The sequence below is a fragment of the Aspergillus sydowii genome, assembly GCF_001890705.1.
Source record: "Aspergillus sydowii CBS 593.65 unplaced genomic scaffold ASPSYscaffold_7, whole genome shotgun sequence".
Taxonomy (NCBI): domain Eukaryota; kingdom Fungi; phylum Ascomycota; class Eurotiomycetes; order Eurotiales; family Aspergillaceae; genus Aspergillus; species Aspergillus sydowii.
The window spans coordinates 569,841-587,055 of NW_024467865.1; the positions used below are offsets into that span (position 1 = coordinate 569,841).

At 50.2% G+C, this 17,215-nt stretch overlaps 8 protein-coding genes across 8 annotated transcripts; 5 read left to right on the forward strand and 3 right to left on the reverse strand.

Moving 5' to 3' along the window:
- Positions 1 to 491: 491 nt before the first annotated feature.
- On the forward strand, positions 492 to 1,517 carry ASPSYDRAFT_59028 (uncharacterized protein; the record flags this gene model as incomplete). The annotated part of the gene is made up of 3 exons (XM_040849624.1): positions 492 to 544; positions 710 to 1,122; positions 1,264 to 1,517. The coding sequence occupies 3 exons, from the start codon at positions 492 to 494 to the stop codon at positions 1,515 to 1,517; spliced, it is 720 nt and encodes a 239-aa protein (XP_040701320.1).
- On the reverse strand, positions 1,512 to 2,985 carry ASPSYDRAFT_46672 (DUF924 family protein). Its single transcript, XM_040847283.1, has 2 exons — positions 2,345 to 2,985; positions 1,512 to 2,285 (listed from the first exon to the last, which is right to left on the reverse strand). The coding sequence occupies exons 1-2, from the start codon at positions 2,515 to 2,517 to the stop codon at positions 1,655 to 1,657; spliced, it is 804 nt and encodes a 267-aa protein (XP_040701321.1). The 5' UTR covers positions 2,518 to 2,985; the 3' UTR covers positions 1,512 to 1,654.
- A 36-nt stretch (positions 2,986 to 3,021) lies between these two features.
- On the forward strand, positions 3,022 to 4,528 carry ASPSYDRAFT_46673 (uncharacterized protein). Its single transcript, XM_040847284.1, has one exon. The coding sequence runs from the start codon at positions 3,261 to 3,263 to the stop codon at positions 4,140 to 4,142; it is 882 nt and encodes a 293-aa protein (XP_040701322.1). The 5' UTR covers positions 3,022 to 3,260; the 3' UTR covers positions 4,143 to 4,528.
- Positions 4,241 to 5,389, reverse strand: ASPSYDRAFT_154358 (putative formamidopyrimidine-DNA glycosylase; the record flags this gene model as incomplete). The annotated part of the gene is made up of 2 exons (XM_040842363.1): positions 4,241 to 4,739; positions 4,797 to 5,389. The coding sequence occupies 2 exons, from the start codon at positions 5,387 to 5,389 to the stop codon at positions 4,241 to 4,243; spliced, it is 1,092 nt and encodes a 363-aa protein (XP_040701323.1).
- Positions 5,390 to 5,827: 438 nt separating this feature from the next.
- ASPSYDRAFT_59032 (MIX23 family protein) lies at positions 5,828 to 6,497 on the forward strand (the record flags this gene model as incomplete). The annotated part of the gene is made up of 2 exons (XM_040849625.1): positions 5,828 to 5,900; positions 5,986 to 6,497. The coding sequence occupies 2 exons, from the start codon at positions 5,828 to 5,830 to the stop codon at positions 6,495 to 6,497; spliced, it is 585 nt and encodes a 194-aa protein (XP_040701324.1).
- Positions 6,498 to 7,740: 1,243 nt separating this feature from the next.
- ASPSYDRAFT_1057806 (peptide alpha-N-acetyltransferase complex A subunit NAT1) lies at positions 7,741 to 10,719 on the forward strand. Its single transcript, XM_040839857.1, has 3 exons — positions 7,741 to 8,052; positions 8,163 to 10,127; positions 10,192 to 10,719. Exons 1-3 carry the CDS (start codon positions 7,971 to 7,973, stop codon positions 10,653 to 10,655), a joined length of 2,511 nt encoding a protein of 836 aa, XP_040701325.1. The 5' UTR covers positions 7,741 to 7,970; the 3' UTR covers positions 10,656 to 10,719.
- Positions 10,720 to 11,955: 1,236 nt separating this feature from the next.
- On the forward strand, positions 11,956 to 14,964 carry ASPSYDRAFT_154092 (uncharacterized protein; the record flags this gene model as incomplete). Its single annotated transcript, XM_040842341.1, has 8 exons — positions 11,956 to 12,006; positions 12,066 to 12,131; positions 12,203 to 12,530; positions 12,584 to 13,036; positions 13,104 to 13,243; positions 13,293 to 13,423; positions 13,477 to 13,948; positions 14,011 to 14,964. The coding sequence occupies 8 exons, from the start codon at positions 11,956 to 11,958 to the stop codon at positions 14,962 to 14,964; spliced, it is 2,595 nt and encodes an 864-aa protein (XP_040701326.1).
- Positions 14,965 to 15,291: 327 nt separating this feature from the next.
- ASPSYDRAFT_154583 (phosphoribosylaminoimidazole carboxylase ADE2) lies at positions 15,292 to 17,213 on the reverse strand (the record flags this gene model as incomplete). The annotated part of the gene is made up of 4 exons (XM_040842383.1): positions 15,292 to 15,491; positions 15,580 to 16,537; positions 16,593 to 16,690; positions 16,748 to 17,213. The coding sequence occupies 4 exons, from the start codon at positions 17,211 to 17,213 to the stop codon at positions 15,292 to 15,294; spliced, it is 1,722 nt and encodes a 573-aa protein (XP_040701327.1).
- Positions 17,214 to 17,215: the final 2 nt, after the last annotated feature.

Here is a 17,215-nt window from a genome sequence, read left to right on the forward strand (position 1 = left end):
CAGGCCTTGTTCGTTAGATAGATAGATATGTGCCTAGTACCAGTGAAAGAACCAAACAAGATTTTTTTCTCAGTAAATATCTAAAGGCATGCGCAGTCCCACTTGCTGGCGGAATTTACCCTAGTTCTTCATAGAGGGCCAAAGTGATACATAGGCCAATTACTGAACTACGCTGCCAATTGAACAAGGTCTTGATGCGTACAATCATCCAGTTGAGGAACTGCTATGTTGGTGGTTAGCGAGGAGAACTGTGTAACGAGGACCTCAATTCCCAGGTGGTGCCCCTCCATACAAACGGAGGACGCTAGCACTTCATCCACATGGGTTTGTGGATGTCTATACCAATCTAGACATCGAGGTGCGGGCATCCTCCGTTTGCATGGAGGGGAAGTGGCCTTTCACTCATGTTGGACAAGGATAGCTCGCTTATCCTTAGTAGCCTTTCTACCAGGTATAAATAGAGGTTTCTTCTTTTGAGGAACTCTGCTTTAATGGATCTCATCCATTCTTTGACCGTATACTTCCTCAGCATCTACCGATACTGGTAAGTTCCCCCCAGGCCCTCACCTACAGCTTCATTCTCTCACCATCCCTACCAGGTCTTAGATACATATCTCCTCGACAAACTTCCACTCAAGCAACCCACATCCAAACTGACAAAATGTTGGGCCTTATCCAAAACTAAGTCCAGCACCGACGCTAAATCTAGCCCACAAGCCCTTCGCATTGGCCTCGTCCTCTTCCCGGGCTTCGAGGCACTCGATGCCTTCGGCCCCATGGACTGCCTGAATGCACTCTCCTCCAAATGCCACATCACACTCTCCATCCTCTCACACACTCTCGAACCGGTCTCAACCAAATCCCCTTTTGCGAGACAATCCGTCGGTCAGTCCATCGTGCCTACACATACCTTCGCCGATGCACCGGCCCTCGACGTTCTCATTGTTCCCGGAGGCCCCGGCACCCACTGTCTCGGAAGCGAGCCCATCGAAGCCGCGATCAGCTTCATTACGGCCGCCTACCCGCACCTCAAATACCTGATTGCAATTCGGAAGGGGTGCGACCTTGTGGCGCACTCCGATTTGTTCAATACCAAGCCGGTGACCAAGAACGGCAAAAATGGTAAGCTGGGTATCCAGCCAGCCAACAAAGAGGATACAAAGTCCGTGGCCAAAGCGGAGAAGACCGAGGAGGAGAAGACCAACGAGAAGAAGAGACTTGAGAATGCTAAGAAGCTTGAAAAGATAGTGAATGGGTGGAAAGCACAGGTCGACTCGCATGCTGACTGGGCTGCTGGCGCGAGATGGATGGTCCATGAGAATATTTGGACTGCGTCGCGCGGTAATAGTACTGTGGGGATTGATATAGTTTTGGCGTGGTTGGAGCAGCTATACGGTGAGTGGGTTGCGGGCGAGATTGCTGCACAAATGGAGTATGAGAGGCGTGGGGATGCTAGGGTTGATTATTTTGAGGCCTTCCATACCATGCAGGAGAACGGCAACAACTGGGAGTGGTAGGCAGGATGGTTGATTTGTAGATGTCAGTGTATTGCGTACGCATACGTGTCTATGTTCTGGTGTATACTAGTATATGCTGGATGCGTGTATGTGGCACTATGTACAAGTGGTGGCAGCATGATGGAATAGATGAGCAATCAACCAAATGAGATGTTCGCTTCCTGGAGGAACTTCTCCTCGTCTGGCGTTGTTATCCTCCCTAATACCTTGTTTCGGTAGGGGTAGCGTCCAAACTGGGCAATAATGTCATAATGTTCTTTTTGGAACTTGAGATTTAGTGCCGAGATCGCCTCGGCGGCTTTCCTGTTGCTCACAAGGATTTCACGATCGGCTAGTTCCTTCTCACCTAGCCCGTCTGTCAGCTGCTCATCTAAAAGACGATGAACATCTCCATCCATTTCACAGTATTTCTCTAGCATGAGTTCCTGGTGGCTCAAATTCTCCGAGTGCATCAATGGGAGATAGAACCAGTGTCGCAAGGCAAGACGGTAGCGTACTTCCGGATTGTACTCAATTTTCTTTTCGAAAGCCCGAAGGGCAATGACCCGGGAGATGGGGTCGAAGAATGAAAATACCAGCGCTGCTTCTTCACCGCGGTAGCAGTTGCGTGGGAGTTGATCGAGGAGGATTATTAACCCAAGCCAGTCTAACGCGGATCCAGGGTTGACCAGTTCCAGGATTTGCTGAGCTTGAGCTTCAACCTGCTTCTGCGTCTGTAGCTCTGGGCGTGCTTGGTGTATGGCGGCTAGGATTGGCTTAAATTGAGTTCTGCTTTATATTAGTATAATTTTAGAACCGACTTGAAGCGTAGGCCATGGGTGTCTCACGCGCATTCAAGATCGAAGCCGGCGTTCTTGGTGAACCATGGCTTAAACACTTCTTGTGTTGGGAGCGTGAGATTTTGGTCATTCTCGACATGCTGGAACCAGAAGTTGTACACGCGGTTTGGTACAGAAGGGTTAAGGAACTTTGCTAGGTCAACTTTCGGCTCGTTGGACATTCTTGGTTCTCGTTTCCTTGGTCCAGTGTGCACGGCTCTGGTTTCAGAGATTGAACAGGAAACTGGTCTTCCTATGGACAATGAGGCTGATGACAACTTTGTTCTCAATGTGACCGGAGGTCGAAGGGTGAGTAGTCGTCTGTAAGCTGATCTTTGACGGAGTACTGGCAGCATGACTTCGTAGTGAACAAAACAATGACTAGAGTCAGAATATGCCGGGATGCTCTCGGTGTTTAAATGACCTTTTGCGTTGCTCCAACGATTGGACTTTCATTAGTCTCCGAGCGCCTGCCGATCTAGATTGGTCATCGTCGAATCGCGAAGAACGAACATCGTCGGATCGCAGCGTATCCTTCTCTGAATTACGTCATTTACCGTACTCGGCCCTCGCGCATTCGAGACTTGTGTTGACATAAGCAAAAGTTTCTGCCTCAGGCAATATTTGTATCAATGTCTGAAGGAACAAACTGTACCTGTAAATTTAATTAGCTCATATGTCAGTACTGTGGTGAAAACACACAATAACTAGTTAATGGTAGATGATGACTCATAATATCCATCAAGTCTCCCACGCTCTCATTCACCCAATAGTGGGTAGGTTGCCTTGCCCGGCTGAACACAAGCGTCTGCCTATCTTAGCCGCATACGAGTTTCCAAGATAACTCAGCCTCTCTCAAATGAGTCAGATATCTGTTTAGCTATTGTGCTTCAAGAGGTTATTGATTCCCACTCGAAAAGCGGCAATGACATCTTCTTCACCTCATCAAACGATGTTAAACTTCAGTACTGCATCCAACAATAGAAGGGCGATTCTCCAGGCAACCGCACAGGAGACCCTCAAACACATTCCTACTGTACTCCAGCTCAGACCAGATGCTCCACCTACTGGATACATTTGCATGCAAAGCAGGTATACTCCACTGAGTTCAAGGTTCTTTCCAAACCTCAGTACTCGAGTGCAGGTTGTCGATCGTGACAGCTACGATGTTGCTATTCAACTTACCAACTCACGAGCAGCTAACAATGGGGATACGAAACCTGTTTGTGTCCTCAATATGGCCAGTGAATATAACGCTGGTGGCGGCTGGCTCAAAGGATCCATGGCCCAAGAGGAAGCTCTCTGCTATCGAAGCACCCTAAGCGCAACACTCAAGAAACGATTCTATCCGTTGAAGCTGCGGGAAGCCATTTATTCACCAACGGTTGTGGTCTTCCGCGGAAACTACAATAACAATCACCAAATAATGGATATCCAACGACCTCAAAGTTTGCCTGTCGTAAGCGTTGTCAGTGTGGCGGCCATCAGAAATCCAGCGGTCAACACTCACGTCTCTCCGCCTAAATATCAGGACCCCGATGACCGGATGATGATGATGGAGAAGATGCGAATTACTCTACGCGTTGCCGTGCATAATAGGCACCGCAGCCTTGTTCTCGGTGCCCTGGGGTGTGGCGCTTTCAGGAACCCGAATGAAGAGGTAGCGAATTGTTGGTTTGACGTTTTACAAGAGCAAGAGTTCCGAGGGTGGTTTAACAACATTATATTTGCTGTGCTGAAGGATACAAACCAGGGCGACGACAACTTTACGGTCTTTCATAGGAAATTGGACGGACTCCTAGTTTAACTACTTCGGCAGCATCAATACACGGTTATCAAACTTCTGGCCAGCCTTCGGTTTAAAAAGGGCAGACAAAGGACGAGATGCGAGTCGCCAAAACATCATCACTTTCTGTTCCGTGTTGAGCGCCGTCTTGTTGTTGAACTCTCTTTCTTTTTGCTTCCATCTTCATCATCTTCAGCCTTGATTGTCTGCTTGCTCTCCTTCGCCACCTTTCCCTCGGTGCTCGGTGTCTCTTTTTTCGGTGCTGTCCGTTTTCGCTTGGCTTCAGGCTCACCACTGCTTCCATCCTCTTCCTTCACATCACCGGCGACAGGACCAGTCTTCTTCTGCACACTTGGAACCACAGCGCTGGTTCTGCCGCCCACAGTGAGAAAAGTGATTTTTTCCCCGTTTGGCAGGGCGGAGGTTTTGTTCTTCTTGCCCTTACTCCATCGATGTTTGAACAGCCAGTGTTCAGGGAACTTGTCTGAGTCCGCTAATACCTCGGTAGAGGTTGTACAGACATAATGAATGGCGGAGTGGAGTTCTTTGACTTGATCATCCGTTAGCGTGTTGCTGTATTGTTCAGGGTGTATTTTAGCGTGGTATAGAATCTCATCGCTGAATCGAACAGTCAGTTAATCGACCAAAATATCCAATCTCGCAGAGCAAACTAACGCCATCCAATTGCCAATGCCACTGATATTCGCCTGATCAAGAAGAAGCGCCTTGACCGGGACCTTCTTGCTCCTCAGCTTACCACCTAACCAGTCCTCCGTAACCACTTCCTCATCGGCGAGAGGATCTGGCCCGTTCTCCTTAAGAGGAGTGTACTTTCGAATCTCGTCCGCCGGGCAGTCCACTAATCGGATCCGCGCCAATCTGCGGAAATCAACAAAGGCTGCCTCGGTCTTTGGATCTTCATCGGTTTCTAGGAGAAACTTCCAATACTTGGGAGGCCACTGCTTATCCTCTGGTTTGTCCGTCCGGTAGTAGTATGTATCAGCATCGCGAATCTTGAGCCACCCTGCCATGCCGAAATGCATTACGGCGTGCGGTGGCGAAGACATTGCGATCCAGAAGTATTTCCCCTGCTGCCCGGCACCAACCACTTTCTTGCCCTCCATTGCCTTTTGAAATTCGGCCGCACTAGTGCCTACTTTGCCGTATATAATATCATCGTTTTGAGTGGACACTTTGCTTAGGGTCTTGCCGACGAGATGTTGGCGGATGAAGTGCACAATGCGGTGGATTTCTGCTAGCTCGGGCATCGCTCTATTTGTAACCAAAAGTACGCTCAAACAGACGGATATGATAAACAAAAGCTGCAAAAGATGAGTTCAGGTTGAAAAAAGGTTGTCGGCTCCTCAACACGAGCTTCAACGCGTTATGGGCCACGAAGTCACATGACGTCAAAGCAGCTCATCAGTGGGTGGTTTCTGAATGACATCCGATGCTTTTCTCGACAAGTAAAATCTCGCAAAACGCGCATTCACTCGCGAAATAACCTCTGCAAATACTTTATATCCTTTGCTAACTTGACACCTAACATTTCATATTAAGCTCTGGTTGGTTCGCTCTTGTTTCTCCCGGAATCAAACCACTCGCTTCTTAAGTTCTTCGTCGGACTTCGATCGTCCAATCTGGAGTGGTTCTGGAGCACAGCGGCGAAAGCGGAGCAGCAAAGGGGGGTTGCTGAGAGTCGGAAGATGCCACGAGCTTCCTCTACACCGGCTCCAGGGCTGAGTCCGCAATTCTGTTTCAATGAGCGGGTACTTCGAGGTATGTCTTGCGCCCTACGTCGGTTTCGTTCCGTTACGAAGCAACAGAGCCAGAACTTACCGGTGTGCACACGGATTGAAAACAGACTTCCTAAGCCTTTCCAGATCCACGATAGATGACTCGATAACCCAAAACCTGAATGCGCTATTCACGCCCGCCCGCGAGGGCTTCGATCCGTCCTCGACAGCTGTACGGCAGACAGACTCGAAAGCTGGACGAGTAATGGACCCCATCGCTTGCCAGGGTTTCAAGGATAAAGTACTGTTTCCGTCATGGCAGACGAGGTCGGATGTGCTTACATATTGCGCTGGCGTTGCTACGAGCCCTGATCCGGATGACCCGGATCTTATACTTCGGCAGACGGAATCTGCGAGAGATCGAGAACGTGTTGTAGATGAGCGGTTGGATCCGTACTCTGCAAGGTTCTTTCCACGAGAGGCTCGCACGGAGTCCCTGGCGAATCTGGTGCGGAATCAGCGGACCGTTGAAGAGATTATACGCTCACGAACTTGGGGACTCGTTTCGGAACGATGCGGCGGTACCTCCGAGGGCTGGGAGGAAGCTCTCAATAAGTGGCGTGAAAGAAATCAGCGATGAGCTTCCTTTTAAAGAGATGCATGTCACGACGAAAGCATAATGAAGGTTTCAAAAGCGCTGATTTCCCTCGACATCTCAATTCTGTATCTAATGTGTATATAAGGTTATTTGGACTCAAAACTCCCCTTCTAAATATGCTCTGCAGTGTATCCTTGAAATGATTTGCTTTCCAATTCAAGGACGCATGAAGTGGTAGACGGTTTAGATTATTCCTTTGGCTCGAATTATTCTAGATACTACCATGATCTGTGACTAGTTGACCGGTGTTAGCATCTACCAGAACGCTGGTTTGTCAGTAAAGCAATGGGGCAGCCGAAAACGCGGGGGTTTGGTTCTGATGTCGTTGCAGCTGGGGTCTGACTGTGACAGAATCAGTCTGGGGCTCCGGGGATGCCTGCAGCAAGACTTGTTCAGGGTCACACTGTTAAGCGCATAGATGGGACATTGCATATGCCGGCTGCGGGTCTGACCAAAAGTGGTAAGTTTGAGATCGACTTTTCCAGACCATAGATATATTCCATATCAGGCGGACCGTGTACGACCTTCCTTTTTCTCGGGATAACAAACCCATAAACATTTCAACACCAAGATGCACAGGTGAAGAAGGTTCCTAGGGCTCTGATTCGCTAGAAATCCAGACACGAAGTCTGGGTCGTTTTGAACCTGGCTTCTTTACCTGGGTGTCTCGAGCTGGGCAATATATGTAGGCCCGAATATGGAGAAGCGGTCTTTCCTGGTCCTCACGGCTACAGGGTTAGCGATAAACATTGGGTTATAATCGTTGCGTCAATATTGGACTGGCAAATCCGCAAACCCCGATATAACTTTCGACAGGATGATTGCGTCTGTTGTCAGAACCTGACCCAAGCCGTTCAATGGTGGCACATTCTGCAGGAGATAGAGAATCTGCGTGTAACCCGAGTACTATTGGGACACCCAGATTATCTCGTGTGCCAAATGAGATTATCGGTTGATGGCTTTTCGATGCGCATTCCACCAAGAATTCAGCCATGCATTAGAAACGCACTCCCAAATGGATCTCGTGCTGGAGATCGCCATCACTTGTCCGATCACTAGTTCTGGTTTGTGATATTGAAGTCTCCTTCAATAGTTGTTCGCGTCGAGTCGTTATTGGTGTTGCGTGGTTGCAGTGATGTACGAAAGCGTCTCGGATAATCGTTTTTGTCCTGTGCCGGGATGCTCTCGAGAAAGGTCGGTTCAACCCCCGGGGCTGAAGCGCGACAGAAAATTTGTATGAGATGTCCAGCAGGTGGCTTGAAGAATTCAGCATGGGTCTGGCTTGTCAATCGAGCTCAGAGAATTGAAAGTTGGATTAGTGTTGGCCTCGGCGCTGAGCTTATCGGCGCCTGATTGCTGCTCCTCGTTTCCGCTTTTCTCTTCCCCCGCGCACATCCAGCCAGCTTCCCTCGACCACCTGAACAAAACTCCGCCGACAATTCTGCAACGCCCACCATGCCGCAGCAATTGAGCTCGAAGGACGCCTCCCTATTTCGACAGGTCGTTCGCCACTATGAGAACAAGCAGTACAAAAAGGGTGAGTCCCAATGCCGGATTGACCACGCTGGTGGTCGATGTTTCATGCGGGCGGACGTAAAAGGCTGACTGTCATACTTTTCCTTTCCTTTCTTTTTGGGAGAATTACAGGCATCAAAACCGCCGAACAAATCCTTCGAAAAAACCAAAACCATGGTGATACGTTAGCGATGAAAGCACTTATCATGAGCAACCAAGGACAACAAGAGGAGGCCTTCGCCCTGGCCAAGGAAGCTCTCAAGAACGACATGAAGTCGCATATCTGCTGGCACGTGTACGGCTTGCTTTATCGGGCGGAGAAGAACTACGAGGAAGCTATCAAAGCCTACCGGTTTGCATTGAGGATCGAGCCGGAATCCCAGCCCATCCAGCGCGACCTCGCCCTCCTCCAGATGCAAATGCGGGATTATTCCGGCTACATACAGAGCAGAAGTAGTATGCTACAGGCTCGTCCCGGATTCCGACAGAACTGGACGGCCCTTGCTATCGCACATCACCTCTCTGGGGATCTAGAGGAGGCTGAAAAGGTGCTGACTACATACGAGGAGACGCTGAAGACTCCACCGCCTGTTTCAGATATGGAACACTCCGAAGCGACTTTGTACAAGAACACAATTATTGCGGAGTCAGGGAACATTGAGAAGGCGCTGGAACATCTCGAGTCTGTGGGATACCGCGTCTCGGATGTGCTCGCTGTAATGGAAATGAAAGCGGACTACCTCCTACGCCTCGACAAAAAGGAGGAAGCGGCCGCAGCCTATACAGCTCTCCTGGAACGAAACTCGGAGAATTCCATGTACTATGATGGGTTGATCAAGGCCAAGGGCATTCCTAGTGATGACCATAAAGCTCTCAAGGCTGAATATGACTCGTGGGCTGAAAAGTACCCGCGTGGTGATGCTCCTCGCAGAATCCCCTTGGATTTCCTGGAGGGAGATGATTTTAAACAGGCGTCCGATGTATACTTGCAACGTATGCTCAAGAAGGGTGTGCCATCGCTTTTCGCGAACATAAAGCTTCTCTACACCAACCCTAGCAAGCGCGACACAGTACAAAAGTTGGTAGAAGGCTACGTTTCAACCCCACAATCGAATGGTGCGGCCGATGGGTCTGCCAAGGACAACAACGAATTCCTCTCCTCCGCATACTACTTCCTCGCACAGCACTACAACTACTACCTGAGCCGTGACTTGTCCAAGGCCCTCAAAAACGTGGACAAGGCCCTTGAACTGTCACCTAAGGCTGTGGAGTATCAGATGACCAAGGCTAGAATTTGGAAGCATTATGGCGATCTCGAGAAGGCCGCAGAGGAAATGGAGAACGCCAGAAAAATGGACGAAAAGGACCGCCACATCAACTCGAAGGCCGCCAAATACCAACTTCGCAACAACGAAAATGACAAGGCTCTCGATAACATGAGTAAATTTACCCGTAATGAGACCTTTGGGGGCGCTATGGGTGACCTTCATGAGATGCAATGTGTGTGGTACCTAACCGAAGATGGCGAGGCGTATTTGAGGCAGAGGAAGCTTGGACTCGCACTCAAGCGGCTTCACGCTGTCTACAATATCTTTGACGTGTGGCAAGAAGATCAGTTCGATTTCCACAGCTTCTCTCTGCGGAAGGGAATGATCCGGGCCTATGTTGACATGGTTCGTTGGGAAGATCGTCTGCGCGAACATCCCTTTTACGCGCGGATGGCACGTTCTGCTATCAAGGCTTATTTGCTTCTTCACGATCAACCGGATCTCGCCCACGGGCCCCTTCCCGAAATCAATGGCGCCGATGCGGGTGATGACGCTGAACGCAAGAAGGCCCTTAAGAAGGCCAAGAAGGAGCAGCAACGACTTGAGAAGATCGAAGCAGACAAGCGGGACGCTGCTAGAAAGGCCGCTGCCAACCCCAAGAGCGCCGACGGTGAGGTCAAGAAAGAGGACCCCGATCCTCTCGGTAATAAGCTTGCACAAACACAGGAACCGCTAAAAGAAGCGACCAAATTCCTGACACCCTTGCTGGAGTACTGTGGCGATGATATTGAATCTCAATGCCTTGGATTCGAGGTATACCTTCGCAGGGGTAAGTTTAAAATATCACCTCCCGCACGTGAACATAAGATTGATTACGCATCTATACACTTTAGGTAAATATGCACTTGCTCTCAAATGTCTCTCAGCGGCCCACTCCATCGACGCATCTAACCCCGCCCTCCACGTTCAACTGCTCCGACTCCGCCAAGCTTTTAACAAGCTCTCTGAGCCTCTTCCTCCGCAGGTCGCGGAAGTTGTTGATGCGGAGTTTGAGGCTCTCCTCCCCAAGGCACAGAAGCTCGACGAATGGAACGGCGCATTCCTTGCGGCACACAAGGACAGCATTCCACACCGACATGCATATCTTACCTGCCAGCAGCTTCTGAACCCTGAGTCAAAACAGCAAAACGAAAAGGAGCTTACTTCCACCCTGGATGCAGATATTGTGTCACTTGAGACAGCCCTTGCTGGTCTAGACCTACTGGGCGAGTGGGGGAGCAGTCAGGCCGCAAAAACCTCCTACGCCGAGAAGGCTAGCAGCAAGTGGCCGGAGTCGTCCTCGTTCCGACTTGGCTAGAAACCGAAAATCTTACGGGGTATCTCTTATCTCTCTTGGTGTCTGGACACGATGGTTGGTCTCGTTGGTTTCATTGCATTGCTCACTTAGCGAAGCCTATAGAAACAGGATGCGACCCGAAACTTAATTAAGAAATGTCAAGATGACGGATTAAAAACACCATGTACGAGTATTTGTGGCTTTCATTTTGTCGGTGGTGGGGAAATAAGCTGAGCGATGGGATGTTTTCTCTTACGATCCGATCTTGGAGTGGTATATACTGGGGTATAGCGAAAATATCATGAGAAATGAAGCACTTTTGAGTCTGATTCCACTTCAGCCTTCCACTGCTCTGCCGTTCCATAGCGATGGAGAACACCAGCTCCATAATTATGATCCATGCCTGGTCCATGCCCCCTGAAAAATTAAGCTGCCCGAGGTGGGAAAAACTACTGGTAATAGTAGGAGCAGAGTGGAGGTGGACGGGAAAGTGATGACGTCACATAATGACCCACTTGAACATCACCACCACAGCCACAGCAATTCCAACTTTTGAACTACTGACTAAATTTCCAGGAACTTGGATTTCCGAGCGCTAATGGCACGGTTCCGAGGGAGGATACCACTACGACCTAATTTTGTTCCTCTGGTCTCCCTCCATTGGAGACTTCGACTAGTCGTCACCGGCCTGGCTGGCCTCTTGGCAATGCACCAAGCTCATAGCTGCCACCGCGTCGATACCTGCCTTCAGCTCCTTGCTCCAACGCAGGCTGGCCAACGCATCGCCGAATCCAGTAATTCCATTGCAGGTCAGGACCACCGAATCAGGAATGCAAGCATGTGAATCGAAAGAAAACATGGATGCCTTGGAAGGCGGACAGAGTTCAGTGGTTCGAACAGATCGCTGCTGATCACACTGAGATGATCTCATGCTGGGGTCTTATACTTCGCGATCTTCACTTCCCAGAAGGCGTTACACGGCCAACGAAAGTCTGACGTCAAGGGAGACATGGCAGCTCGAGTCTTGACTCTGAATCCATGGCTCCAGACCGTATAAGATTTCGAGGTCCCTTTCCCCTACTTCAATCCCTTTCCTGCCCTTTACCTAATTTCACCTGCATTCCAACTCATTACAACCTTTCTCATTCCAGTGATACCCCAGTTACGCACCTCCTTACCCCCTTGGTTTGTTTATTTTGCACCCGGTCTCACCTGGCTCCCTCTTTCCGCTCCCTAAATTGAAGGTCATAATCGATAATACGTACCCTAATAAACCTAATCACACCCTCACTTGGCTGTTCGTCGCCCGACGCACTTCATCATGCCGTCTCGTGGAGTAAATGTTCCTACGGACCCCAGGCAGAAGGAGAAGGTGTGACTTCCCGTGCTGAAGTTCGAAAATGCCGTCTCTCATCTAACTTTTGGTCATAGGATATCAACCAGAAGCTGCAGCTGTTCGGGATCTACCAGGCGTTCAAACATGGAAAGCTTCCATCTGTGAGTCAAGCATGATCCTCAGCAGAGCTCTTCGCGATATATTCGCCTACTAACTGCTTTTCACACAACAGAACAAGCAATGCGATATTGCCCTGAACTCCGCCCTGAACTCCAAGGCACTCGCCAAACCGTCCCAAGAACTCTCCGAGGAAGGACGAATCCTTGTGCAAGATCTCCGCAAGGTAATTGAGGAATCCAAGAAACTCATCCTTAGCAAGAACGACGGTCAATTGCTTCAAGAATTTATTTGGGACGCGCAGCGCATCTCCGGCGATGATGTGCAGAAGCCACAGATCGCTGGCACCAGAGACTCCGCCGAACAAGATGCCGCCAAGGCCAAGGAGGGACTAAAGTCACTCGGGACCTTGATTATCACCAATGGCGAGTTCCGAAAGATTCGTAAGTGAACTGCCGTCTTTGCTTTTATGCGACACCTATCTAACCCGTCAAAGTGAACGATGCATTGGTCGTCGCGCGCGATATAGCTGGGGATGCTTCGCAGAAGGCTGCCAACAAGGTCCGCCCATCTGAGGAGCAACTGTCCCAGGTTGACCAACCTGCCGACGACAACGTTTGGCATGAAAAGCCGGATGTCTCTGGGTACAAAAATCAGATCAAGTCTCGCTTCAGCAAGAAGAAGGACGACGCAGCTGATGTCGCCAACACCGGTGTCGAGGCTGGCTCTACTGGCTCCACTCTTGACCCTTATGCTGGCGTCAACGCTGCCGCTGAACACGCGCAGTCGAAGGTTCCCGAGGATCAGAAGTCGAGCGTCTCAAGCCGTACTCAAGAATACAAGAACAGGACCAAGAACTATCTGTCCGATAAGTTTCCCCAGGAACGTCGTGATCAGGCTGTTTATCGTCTAAAGAAGGTTATTATGGAGATCCAGGGTCACCGTGACTGTAAGTTCAGATCCCAGCCGTGATCAATGTCTGTGAATTCTAGAGATAAGTACTAACGGGGTCACAGACCAGCAAGCGATTGAAACACTGCTTGATCTAGCCGAGAAGTACGGCAGTCGTTCAAGACACGCGATCAAGGAAGGTACCGGCAGCGTCAAGGACACCCGCGGAGGAGGCAAGGTCCAGAACATGGAAAAGAGCCTGAGGGTCTGTCATTCAGTTGCATAAGTTAGAACAATCTGCTAACCTGCTGCAGACCTTGATCGAACGCTTCGCCAACAGCACTTCCATGGATGACCTCTTCGATTCCTTGGAGACCATCTACCGCGATGCAGACAAAGACCCTGAACTCAAGGGATGGTTCAAGAACATGAACAGCTTCATCCGGTAAGCTCGTCGGCGTCAAGTCGTGGTTGGAGATTCTAACATTCTACCCATAGTAAAACTCTGCAGCAACAGGGCTACGTCTTGGAGGATGCCTGGAACCGCCAGTATGATGAGCTGATTGACCATGGCCGATTCTTGCTGCGTGACCGCTACAAGAACCACACCGATCGCGTTTTCGACGAGGTCAAGTTCCTTGGTGACCAATTCAACCAGGATCGCCAGAACAAGGCGTTCGGTGACTCCATGGAGAAACTGTTCACTGACCTGGGTCGCGATGAGAGTGGCAATGTCAAGTTCAAGAAACACCTCGTCAAGGACCTCACCGACGTCATCCTTCCGTCTATCTTCGAAAATGTTCGCTATGTTCCCATTCCTCGTATCGAAGTGCAAGATGCCATGGCCGACGTAGTCATCGAGAACTTGGTGATCGAGAGCGACAACCTCATGCCAAACGTTGTTGAATTTGGAAGCGACAACTACCACCGTTGGGGTCGGAAGAAGATCACCAGCAAGAATGATAACAAGGTAACATATCCTTGCAAATTCATGGGTTTATTTATTTGTATTTCCGTGCTGACCAAATCTAGATTATGATCTCCGTTTCTGGTATTCAGGCCGACCTGAGGGATGTCAGCTACTACATCAACAAGAAAGAGGGCTTCCCGTCCATCACCGATACTGGTGTCATGGATATCTTCCTTGGGGGCGAGGGCTTCTCTTTCAAAATCGCAGCATCTAATGCTCAAAAGAAGGACCGCCAGAATTTTGTCAAGCTTGACAAGGTTTCCGTTAAGATTGACGATATTGACATTAAGCTCAAGAAATCTAAGCACAAGGTTCTCTTCACGGTCTTCAAGCCCTTGCTTTTCCGCACTGTGCGCCCTGTTCTCCAGAAGGTCCTTGAGAAGCAAGTCCGCGATGCCTTCACCAGGGGCGATGCCTTCGCATATGAAGTGCATCAGGAAGCCAAGCGGGCCAAGGAGCGAGCTGCCCAGGAGATCAAGGAGAATCCTCAGGATGCTCCGAATACATACAACCGCTATATGAGCGCGTTCCGTGCCAGAATGGAGGAACGCAAGCGCCAGGCTCAGCAAAGCGCCGAACAGACTGCCAAGCGCGATACTAAGGTGCAGACGACTACCACGCTCAGTGGCTCTCTTTTCCCGGACATCAAGCTCCCTGGCGGCATTACCACGAAGGCTAGCGAGTACGAAGAACTTGCGAAGAAGGGCGAGCGCTGGGAGTCTCCCATCTTCAGCATCGGCTCTGCATCTGAGTCTACTGACATCCCGAAGCCCGACGCGATCACTCGTAAGCCGCACAGTGCTACCGAAACCAGACTTCGTGATCGCAATGCCACCGGCGGCGCAGCTGACGGTGCTACCACCGGCACAAGCCTAACTAATGGCGGTACGGCAGTGACCAACGGTCAGGCCAAGCACTATGATTCTACTTTGGCCAACGATGTCAACGGCACCACCGCTCAGGGTACTGCTACTGTTTCAGGAACCCACACAGCATTCAATCCTCAGACCGCATGATTTCTCACGAGTCGAGAATAATCATGGATGATGCTGGCGAATCTATATAACGCCTCTATCCTCTCTTATTGTCACAGTATACCTAATCGCCGCAAACGTTCTGCTTTGTTGTCTGGATTCCCCATGTTGTTTTCCTTTGTACTATATGCTTTATGCGATGATGTCTTTACTTAATCGCTCATTATATAGGTGGTTCTGATCGAGTACCCATGTGTTCTGTTTGTATTCCCTTCTTTAATTCGGTAGCTAATAATAACCAAATCGCCTCTATTAATCCTCTATATAACCGACTTTTCTCATTTCTTGTAAACATAGAAGAAACACCCCTCACGGCATCTGGTTAAAATACTTCTCCCACCCCAACTCCTGCATCTTAGTATTCTTAACCTCCATGTTTTCTACTCTAGCGCTTTCAGCATACGCCTCAACCTTTCGCTGGATAGTCGGGTCAAAGGCGCCAATAATTCGGGCAGCTAGCAGCGCAGCATTGATGCTGTTGTTGATACCGACTGTAGCGACAGGCACCCCTATATTGATACCTGTATTAGCATACTCCATTTCCGAATCGTGATCTGGGGAATGCGGGCGGAAAGAGGGAAAGAAAGGAGTACATACCCCTTGGCATTTGCACGATACTGTGCAGACTATCCACGCCATCTAGGGAGCTACCCTTAACAGGGACACCGATTACAGGCAGCGCCGTATGTGCTGCGGCCATTCCGGGTAAGTGAGCGGCGCCACCAGCAGCAGCGATGATAACTTTAATTCCCCGCGCAGCAGCGGCAGCAGAGTACTCAGCCATAAAGGTCGGGGTGCGGTGGGCGGATGTGATATCGACAGCGGGCTCGATGCCGAAGGTATCCCTGAGCAATTTGAGGCCGGGGACGAGGGTTTTCAGGTCACTGTCCGAGCCCATCATGACGGCGACTTGCGGAGCGGGTTTGATGGGCCCTGAGGGGGCGGGCTTAGTTTTGATATCGGAGCGCTGGGAGCGGATTTCGTCGACGACGTTGATAAGGGGTTGGATGTAGGATTCGGCCTCGTGCATTGTGGGTGCGGTGACTGTGATGTGACCCATCTTGCGGCCTGGTTTGGCGGCGCCTTTGCTGTAGAGGTGGATTGAGGCGTTGGGAATGGAAAGGGCCGCTTCGGCGGCTTTGAGGTGGGTGTCTGGTGCAGAGCCGCCAATAATGTTAAGCATTATAGAAGGTTGGCGGATTTGGAGGCTCTCCGCGGGGATGGGGAGGTCTAGGATGGCGCGGAGGTGGGTATCAAATTGGGAGAGGGCGCACCCTTCAATGGTGTAGTGGCCGGAGTTGTGGACTCGGGACGCAAGTTCGCAAAGAAGCAAGCTGTTATCGTCCATGAGAAACATTTCAACGCCGAAGGCACCCTTTCCTTCGAAGGTTGCAACAGCCTTGCGTGCAAGCTTCTGGGCCTGTTGGTTGATAGCGTCGGGGACGTTGCGCGCGGGGGCGTAGACAAGCTTGCAAATAGAGTCTTCTTGTACGGTCTCAACGGTGGGGTAGGATAAAACGGAGTCTTTGGTTTTCACGACCATCACGGCTAGTTCCTAACGGTTCATTGCATTAGAGGAAATTTGGAAATGGAAATGGCTAAACCCTAACCTTTTGGAAATAAGCCCACTTTTCCGCATACAGTGGGCGGCCTTTGAGGAACTCGAGGGCATCAGGGATATCTTCCTTTGAGTTGACACGGTAGTTACCTATTCAACAGAATGTTGTTAGCACTCCGAGTTCTGGAATCCTAATATAATCCTTACCGCGTCCATCATATGCCATGGTCTTCGACTTCAACATCAGTGGGTAGCCCAACTCTTCACCAGCCTTAGCTAATTCCTGCGGAGTATTCTCAACCAGCTCGCGGTGCTCCGCCATTGGAATACCGTGCTTTGCGAGATGTTCCTTCTGGTTAAACTTGTTCTGAATTGTGCGAATAGCCTGCCAGCTGGGCTCAATCTGGACCTGAGAATCAACCTCCTCCAGAGCATAGGTATCAACATGCTCAATTTCGGCCGTAATAACATCACTTTTGTTCGCCAATTCCCTCACAGCCTCGCGCTCCTTGAATGAACCGGTGACATGGTCGTCGTGCGAACTGATTTGCTTCGCCGGGGCCTTCTCCGCATCGAGGACGTTGACTTGGATGTTCAGTCTGTTGGCGGATTCGACAAACATACGGCCCAACTGGCCTCCGCCTAGAACACCGACTTTGCGAGAATTCCACATCT